Source organism: Paramacrobiotus metropolitanus, unplaced genomic scaffold (genome assembly GCF_019649055.1).
Source record: "Paramacrobiotus metropolitanus isolate TYO unplaced genomic scaffold, Prichtersi_v1.0 Parri_scaffold0000018, whole genome shotgun sequence".
Taxonomy (NCBI): domain Eukaryota; kingdom Metazoa; phylum Tardigrada; class Eutardigrada; order Parachela; family Macrobiotidae; genus Paramacrobiotus; species Paramacrobiotus metropolitanus.
Genome location: NW_026570238.1, coordinates 965,560 through 974,321, shown reverse-complemented (window position 1 = coordinate 974,321; position 8,762 = coordinate 965,560). Strand labels below are relative to the sequence as shown.

The 8,762-nt window shown below is 40.1% G+C and overlaps 2 protein-coding genes across 2 annotated transcripts; both read left to right on the top strand.

Annotated features, from left to right (window-relative positions):
• Nucleotides 1–379: 379 nt before the first annotated feature.
• LOC129585854 (uncharacterized) lies at nucleotides 380–2,954 on the top strand. Its single transcript, XM_055478738.1, has 2 exons — nucleotides 380–880; nucleotides 2,190–2,954. Exon 2 carries the CDS (start codon nucleotides 2,193–2,195, stop codon nucleotides 2,601–2,603), a length of 411 nt encoding a protein of 136 aa, XP_055334713.1. The 5' UTR covers nucleotides 380–880; nucleotides 2,190–2,192; the 3' UTR covers nucleotides 2,604–2,954.
• An 898-nt stretch (nucleotides 2,955–3,852) lies between these two features.
• LOC129585853 (carboxypeptidase E-like) lies at nucleotides 3,853–8,657 on the top strand. Its single transcript, XM_055478737.1, has 6 exons — nucleotides 3,853–4,462; nucleotides 5,149–5,507; nucleotides 5,799–6,102; nucleotides 6,231–6,370; nucleotides 7,199–7,319; nucleotides 7,792–8,657. Exons 1-6 carry the CDS (start codon nucleotides 4,237–4,239, stop codon nucleotides 8,277–8,279), a joined length of 1,638 nt encoding a protein of 545 aa, XP_055334712.1. The 5' UTR covers nucleotides 3,853–4,236; the 3' UTR covers nucleotides 8,280–8,657.
• The last annotated feature ends 105 nt before the right edge of the window (nucleotides 8,658–8,762 follow it).

Below are 8,762 nucleotides of genomic sequence, written 5' to 3'. Positions count from 1 at the left end.
AAATGGTACCTAAAAGTAATAAAGAAAGACTACGTATAATAAGAAAGTCGACCTTTTTAATGAAGATACCGTGTTCTTGCATACACGCTAGAAAACAGTCGTTGGCTATTTCTAGCCGGCAACTGTCAAAAGTACAAGTCAATATTTTATCATCTGGTCATGCGTTTTGCCTGGATGAAGCATGCAGTTGGACAAAGACATTCATCATCAGAATAACATATCGATTAAAAAAATAGTGAACTTGTTATAATGGAACATTGGTTGTTGTTCTGCAGCCGCCTTCCCGGCAAACTTCCCAATAGGCAACACTGCTGCATGATTGCATCCCCTGTACATGCAGCACACATTTAACTATTCGTGCTAACTTTCACCCATTTGGTCCTACTTAGGCATGACAAAATCTTCCCGTGTAGGAATCTGAATGGGCTGTAAGTCGATATGGGGTGCAGGCTAGTTGCCTGTCTATGGAGCGGCTGCACATGCTGCACAAGTCTCGATCCTTCCGAAATCGAAATCGATTTATGCACAATTTTGCAGCTTCATCCTCTTTTTCTTCCTATGCCCTCCTGCTGCCGCTGCAGTGATGTGCGCTTGTGAACTTTTTACAGCCAGCCCAGCAACCCGCGCTGCTACAGGACACGTAACATATTGCATACCGTGAGGGGAGGCATTCCCTATTTTTTATGCCATAGATTGCTGGGACCAGGCTCCGTGCTGCCAAGTTGTACTTATTGCTGCCGATCAGCGTATCATGATCGGTTCACACACGACGGGTTCGGGTACCTGCAAATAAGCCTTCTATATTTTCCCCCATATTCCCCATCTTTTGTACCGCTAATTTAATTTGTTTAATCCAGCTTGACATCCGCCGTTAGAGCAGGTAAGAAATGGCGCGATAACCTTTGTAATTAATTGCTTACCAGTTAGCATGCGTAGTAAACTGACAGTATATTGTACAAGTATCTACCATTTAAGCGTTGTTCAGTGCACGCATCGGAGAAAGCCGCTGCAGACAGATTGCTTAAGATGCGACAGTTTCAACTTTTACACACTACAGTTACTGCATGAGGTTACCCAAATTGTGTACAACCATAAATATTTGAAAACTTATAAGCAGTGCTAGAAAATTTGCAGCAGGCACAACCATTTTGCAGCTGACCTTTAATAGAAAAGAGGTTTAATTTGGTTGGACCACTTATAGACTCTTAATTAAGCTTTATTAATACAATGCTTTGCAGACATCGTTCTCATATGTAGCTATCATAGAAAAGCTTGGGCTCTAGAGACCTGCAAGTTTTGAAACGATTGGAAAGTATTTAACTTAATCTTATTTGTAGGAAAGCGAATTTTGATATGTATCCTAGAATAGTGCAAAATTCAAGAAACGCAATCTAATTCAATATCTTAATTATTTAAGAAAACAGGGCAAACAAACTCGACAGAAAGGCAGACAACGAATTTATAACCGGAAATTGAGCTGGTCAGCATCATACAAATCTCTATGTGACTGTTAATATTGAATTAGGAGCACTGGAGCAGAAAAATAATTGGCATTCGTGCCATATCATAGTTTGAAAACTTACAAAGTTCGCCAGGCGTCAGTATAATTTTAAATTTTTTTTCCTAAAACTTCTTATTGGGTAAGAGATATCCGCTGAAATTGTTGAGTACCATAATAATTATTTAAACAGTTGTACTTTAACATGAATTGATTAAACAGAATGTTTACTGTGAAAATTAATAATATGCTACCTGCTTTAATTTCGCCAGATACAGTACCTCAAAATAGTGAATTATTCAATTAGCAGTTAAAGCACATGCCTTGACGTTTTGTGATTAATTCTGCCACTTCATAAACAACAATTCAACAGCATGCCAGATGTAAAAAATGATATGGTTAAGTTACATATAATGCACAATTCTCTGCAATGGTCGAATGTCCTGTGCGTGTGCTCGTGTTATCGTAATGTATTTTACTTAAGTTTGCACATATAATTATTACAGTACATATTTAAGAGTGTGATATTGTAGAGGTGAACAGATCAAGTATGCTTAATATAACAATTAATCGACTATGCCCAGTTCCGAATTCCAGATGTACAGTACTTGAGGTGCAAATAGAACATGAACTACAAGTCCAGGCAGTACAAGTGGGTGTAAAAGTACGACGAAATCCATATGTTTCGCAGAAAATGAGCAACACGCGCCGTGACTGGGATCAGTTTGGCGGGTCGGGAAGTGGTGGCGGTGGATCATATCCGAGTGGCGCCCCGGACTTCACCAAATCCTCGGGTCCAGCTGACTTCTCGCGTTCGGCTGGCAGCAATGACAGTTACAACACATCCAACCAGTCGATGTCGATGGGAACCGCCCAACCATCGGATCCATCGCAGCCCTTCGATGCTAATTATGCCGGTGGCCAAGTCCCGCCTCCCACTGGCCTAATGGGTACCGTGCACAATGTGGCAGAGACGGCAAAAACCGCCACAATGAACGCCATGGAAGGTGGAAAGAATTTAGCACGACAGGCATCGGAAAGCGCTAAGAATCTGGCGACCGGCGCCTGGGAGAAGATTTCCAGTATGACAGGACCGAAACCATAAAGTTTACCTGGGACAAGATAGTTTTTCGTTCGATCGAATTACTGACGGGACACACATGCAATCGAATATTATTTTCTTTCGTGTTTCCTATAATTCCAAATCTCATAAGCGTAATTATTGTTAGTAAGACTGCATTGCTTGTATTTCCACCGTTTAGTGCGTAACGATCAGTCATTTGTTTGTTTTCTTTAATTAACAATAGATCGATTTCGTGTGTTTGAAGTGAGATGAGCTAATATCCCATATGATTAGTCAAGTCTGAAAACGTATTGTGAGATTTTTTGTCTGTTCATTAGTATGGCTGGATTCATGTGGTTAGTATATTAACACCATAAAAACTACAATCATCTACTATATAGAATCAATGTCAGTTCTATAAATACAGTGTCTATTTATTTTAGTACGGTTTAACACAGTGGGTCCAAAACAAAATTCCGCGGTAAATCACGTACTGGAAGTATTAAAGTATTAATATAATTATAAAGTAAGTAGTTTCAAACTTAGGGCTTTGTACCTGAAGTTACATTAACATTATTAGCAGTAATTCCAAAACGCATCCTGAAATACTTCTATCAATACTTGTACTTGAACCGAACGAAACGGAAATAACGAAAATTGTCTAATCACAGTTATTATAAATCCTGAAAGGTATGAGTAAATTTACCGGTATATTAAATGCCAAATCCGCGACTGATGTTTATAGTTTCAGGTCTGCTTATATTGGTTATTATAACAACCAAAATTATTATTAGCTCACATTATTGCGTATTATTACCACAAAAGGTTTACGGTTGAAATCAATGAAATCATTGAAATATAATTCAGGGTAACTTCAGGTACAAAGCCCTAAGTTTGAAACTACTTACTTTATAATTATATTAATACTTTAATACTTCCAGTACGTGATTTACCGCGGAATTTTGTTGCATTGCACCCCCTTACAACTTTATTAAAGACCATTCTTGCTGAATGCTGAATCGAATTCAAGATATGTATAAGGTGCACGCACTTTCGCTCATATATTGTAGGTATACGAGTACCGTATAGTCAAGATTATTTCGTTTAATAAACCAAATGCGAAGTACGAGTACACAAATAAAAATTTATGTCACGCGGCATCCCCACAGTCATACCTCTGTTCTTACAGAGGACGTCTATTCCGGTTGCATACACGTGTACAGATATTTGTGAATCCGCTTCCAGAAAACGGTATTTTGCGCCGTTCAAGCGCTGCTTCATCGGTTGCATCAGTCCTTTTTGTCGTTCTCACGGTACGCATTGCTGATCCTACAGCAAAAATTTCCAGTGACGCACTTGATTCATTAGATATGGAGAAAATCGATTGCCATTTACGTAAATCCCGGCACCTTCCCCTAAATCCAGATCAGTCGTGTTCAAGTACATATCCTCTGTACAGTGACAGCAGCTGCTGCAGGGAGAAGCCCGCTGTATGCAACACATCGCACCAACGCTATAGGGACCTCTTCGAGCCGTGTCAGCACACACATCCTGTTCATTTTGTATCAAATATAGTCAGGCTTGTGATTTATCGGAAGACTACGACGAAAATACCCACTGACTGATAGCCACCATATGGTCAGCGGTTTTTGCATACAAAATCGCCAGAAGAGTCATGGTTGTCTTGCGCTTTTTCCTGTCCATCATATTCTTGGGAAATGCTCTGTGTATCAAGGTCGATTTTAAGCACCATGATCAGACGGAACTAGAAGATACGCTTGTTAGTGTGGCCGAGCAGTGTCCTAATATTACCCGCGTCTACCAGTTGGAAAACCCTTCGGTGCTGGGAACACCTTTATGGGTGTTAGAGTTTTCTAGCACTCCTGGCGTCCATGAACTGCGTAGGTCTTTCGTTCAATCGTAGTTGCTTAAAAAAAGTCTCGGCAGGCGTTAAGTAACGTTAACAGACTAGTTTGATGGTAAATACTAACGGCAGTTAATTAACATGATTATGGCAGTACTAGGGTATGTGCTTGTGTTTGTCGTATACTTCTACTTTTTAAACTCAAAATAATGTTCTGTTTATGCAAATACGGGTAGCTTCCACGTGTAGCAGCAGTTCTTCATAATAATTGTACGCTCATGGCGGTTTACTCTACGATCCCCCAATCAAAGAATGATTTGTTTCTGTTTATTAATTGTTGTGTTAGACTTTTGGGGTGTCTTATGGAATTTGACTTCCTATGCTCTGCATGGTTGTAAATAAAAGAGCATACTTTAGTACTTGATCCGCTAAATAATACAACACAGATTAAGGTGTTCGAACATTTTTTGGGAGAACTGCACAACAGGTGTGGCAAAGGTCAACAGAGACGAAACTATAGCTGATGGCTAATGTACTGTAATTCAGAAGCTATAATTATCTGCTAGCTTGTTAGTATACAGCTGCCGTTTTTCTGTTATTTTAAATTAGCTGTGACAAATGACAAGATCTATATACTTATGTTTGTCTGTAATTCATAACTTTTTAAGCATTCCATCAGTTCTAATGAGTAGGTTTAGCAACTGAATGCGGTATTGTTTTTAGTGAAACCCGAGTTTAAGTACATTGGCAACATCCATGGAAATGAAATCGTGGGACGGGAAATGTTACTGCACTTAGCCGGATATCTCTGCAATGAATACACAGCCGGCAACAAGAACATTAAAAAACTGATAGAACGCACGCGCATCCACATCTTGCCAACAGCGAATCCTGATGGTTACGCCGTAGCTGCGCAAACCGGTTCGAAGGGAAACTGGCTGGAAGGACGCACCAACGCCAACGATGTTGATCTAAACCGCGACTTTCCTGACCTTAACCAGCTGGCATATGACGCGGAAGATCAGAAGATTGTTGACGGGAACTACCGCAAGATTTTACAGGTTGCCAATCAGTTTTCTCAGGTAAGGTACTTGGAACACCGCTTTTCAATTTTCAAAAAATATTATCAGGTTAATATATTTCGGTGATGTTCTTCACCAAAAAACCAAGTTAAATGAGAGAGAGAAGCAAATTATTTTTCCATAACCTCTCCCCCTGTAGACTGCCTTATACGGCATCATATTCTTATTGTTCGTTTTCTTCTCCTTGTTATTGTATTGTCTCAGCAATGTTAATTATGAGTCGGACCCTTTGTTCTAGCATTCAAGAACAAGATGCACATGTACAATTTTTAATATAAGCATTATTGGCAGATGCAACCGGAAACACTGTCTCTCGTCACATGGATTTTTGATAATCCCTTTGTACTATCAGCCAGTCTGCACGGCGGTGACCTTGTCGTGAATTACCCCTATGATGAGAGCCGCTCCGGGAAACCAAGTGAGGAATACACTGCATCACCGGATGATGCCACTTTTCGTCAACTAGCCCTCGCTTATGCGGGCAAACATAAGCAAATGATGAACATTGAGCGGCATGCTTGCGAGAGCAATGGAATTAATTTTGCCAAACAACAGGGCATCACTAATGGGGCTGACTGGTACAGCGTGAAAGGAGGTAATAAACCGAACCCATGGCGGTGGAGTGGCAGTTTATGTCATATGCTCGCCTCATCTGCATTCCTTGAAAAAGTCATTACTGCATATTATTATGCCAAATAACCGCCTTCTTTTTTATATACGTAGGCATGCAAGATTTCAACTATTTGGCATCGAATGCCTTTGAGTTGACGATGGAGCTGGGATGTCGGAAGTTCCCAGAAGAATCGGAGCTGAAACGATATTGGAACGACAATATGGACGCTTTAGTCAACTTTATGTGGCAGGTAATAAGTGGGAATATGTACAAGATTGTGTAAACAAGACATAACGCTACAACCTGCCAAATTTTTTGGCTGGAATATGCCGATTTCTAAAGGTCACCACGTCAATACGAGAAGGAATCTAACAGAGGCACCGCGAAAGGCGATAAATATTACGCTTAAAGCAGTATTTCAACCTTGGGAACTGGTAGCCATTCCACAAGTCATGCTGAAAAATTAACAGTCGTTTTCTACTCGCCATTTTAAACGCTCATAGCTTATAAACAGGCATACGGCATCCCAATTTTGATGGACCTTCTGTTAAATTCTGGCTATGCTTAAATACAAGCAACAGAATTTTTCTCACATGCTGATAAAACTGTTTATCTGTTCATGGAAAGTCATAATTAATTTACACAGCGCACCCACTATGCAACCCGTGACTGCCGCCATAATAACCTACTTTTAATTTTACCGAAATGGGTGTGGCGGATATACGTGTTACACAGATACACACTTCCTTTTAACAGTCCTTTTTGTTTTGCGACGCTATTTTCGTTAAAGCTTCTTTGTAACAACTGAAACATGAAAAAAGAGCTGAATTAATAGTGTCCCCATCGCAGCAGCTTGCCCTGCTCTTTGTTCAGAGGAAAAACAGTACAGTATTTTGACGAGCTAAACCCGATTCAATTCGAGCTAAATGACTAACTGTTTATGTGGCGCATTTCTCATTGTTAGCAACCAGCTTTCCCAGGTCCGGTGATCATGAAAAGCGTTCATACCAAAACATTTTTCATTGGTATTTCGAATAACTATTTTCTTATTAGTATCCAAACTGTTTTGTAATTTCAGAGCCACGTGGGGATTAAAGGGCTGGTGTACGATTTGATCACTGGTGACCCCATTACAAACGCGATTGTTGTTGTGCGCAATGAAACGAACGGAGAACGCATTGCTCATAACACCACATCAAGTAAGTACGGTATTACTACTGTAGCTAGAGCCGTAATTAGAAACGGGCGCTCTTCCTCTTTCCGCTCCCCTAAGACGGCTACGTACAGCAAGGTGCAACCGGATACTATGAATTATCTACGACGTAAACGCACACACATTAATAGGAGAATACTGCAGTTCATACCTGATTCATTCAGTAATCAACAAAATTAATTACGGAGCAGTGTCGTAGTACTACGAGTAGAATATAGATATACTGCAGATGAGAACAATTTTATCTCTTTTGAAGCAGTATAGTTTATCTCTATATAGCATATTTTATCTCTTTTGAAGCTTTTGAAGCATATAACATATACCGAGAGAAAATGAGGTGACTGCAAGCAATGTATAACTTAACATAAAAGGTCACAGGATCTAGCTAAAGCTGCTTTTCATTATTTTCCACAAAGGTGCTGCTATTATGAATGATGAATTCATTAATTTAATTGCAGCTAAATATGGAGACTACTTCCGGCTGCTGGTACCCGGCAAATACGAAATCTACGTCGAAGCGCCTGGTTATATTCCACAGATAGAAACGGTCACTATACCAGTTCTGTTGTCCAACGAAAGCGTTGCAGATAAGAATGAGCTGATCATCAATTTTGCCATGATTCCCCGTGATGTCGATGAGCAGACTTACATGGAAAACGTGAACAAAGATCGGCAAGTAATAGAGGATGAACGAGATTACGAACCAGCCCCCGAAATGGCTAATCCTGCGTATCCTTATCAAGACGAGGAAATTCAGGACGTCTTGAACCTCCTGAGAAGCCCGATGAAAACCCCGGTATCTGACCAGAATGCTCCAAAATATAAAGGTCAAAAATCTGCGGACAATGAGAACAAAAAGGTTGCTAGTCTATTTGACAAACTGAAGACAAAAGAACGAAACGGTCAAGTTCTGCCACTACCGGAGAAGTCATCCGATCAAGAGTAATATTACACCTGATCATCACACACTGCAGAGCGTTCGCGTACATCCGCGCAAAGTTTTTGTACGCTTGGACGATTCGCGTCCATTCCACTTTGAATGCAGTCCATTTTTTGCAGCTTGAGTAATTTGTTGAGAAACATCGTCAACCGGCTAATTTTGTTTTGCTGATATCGTTGCTTTAAAAATTTTACACAACAATGATCCTTTATTGTAACAATAATGATCGCGGCAGAAGCTTGAAGTATTTGCCTAGAGTTTATTTTATTAATTTTTTATGCGTAGAGTAATGCTTCTAAATTGTCGACTGTCATGAAAACAATAAGTGCTATATGTACATCGCTGGGCGAAAATAAGACATGCGTACTGTAAGAAATCATGTTGCCAGGTCGGGCGTACGCAAGTAACTTCGAAATTATGTCCATAACTGTCATTTTAGTTCTGGTTACATTGCCGGTAAATTAACCTAGTCTTCCTGTCTTGGCTATA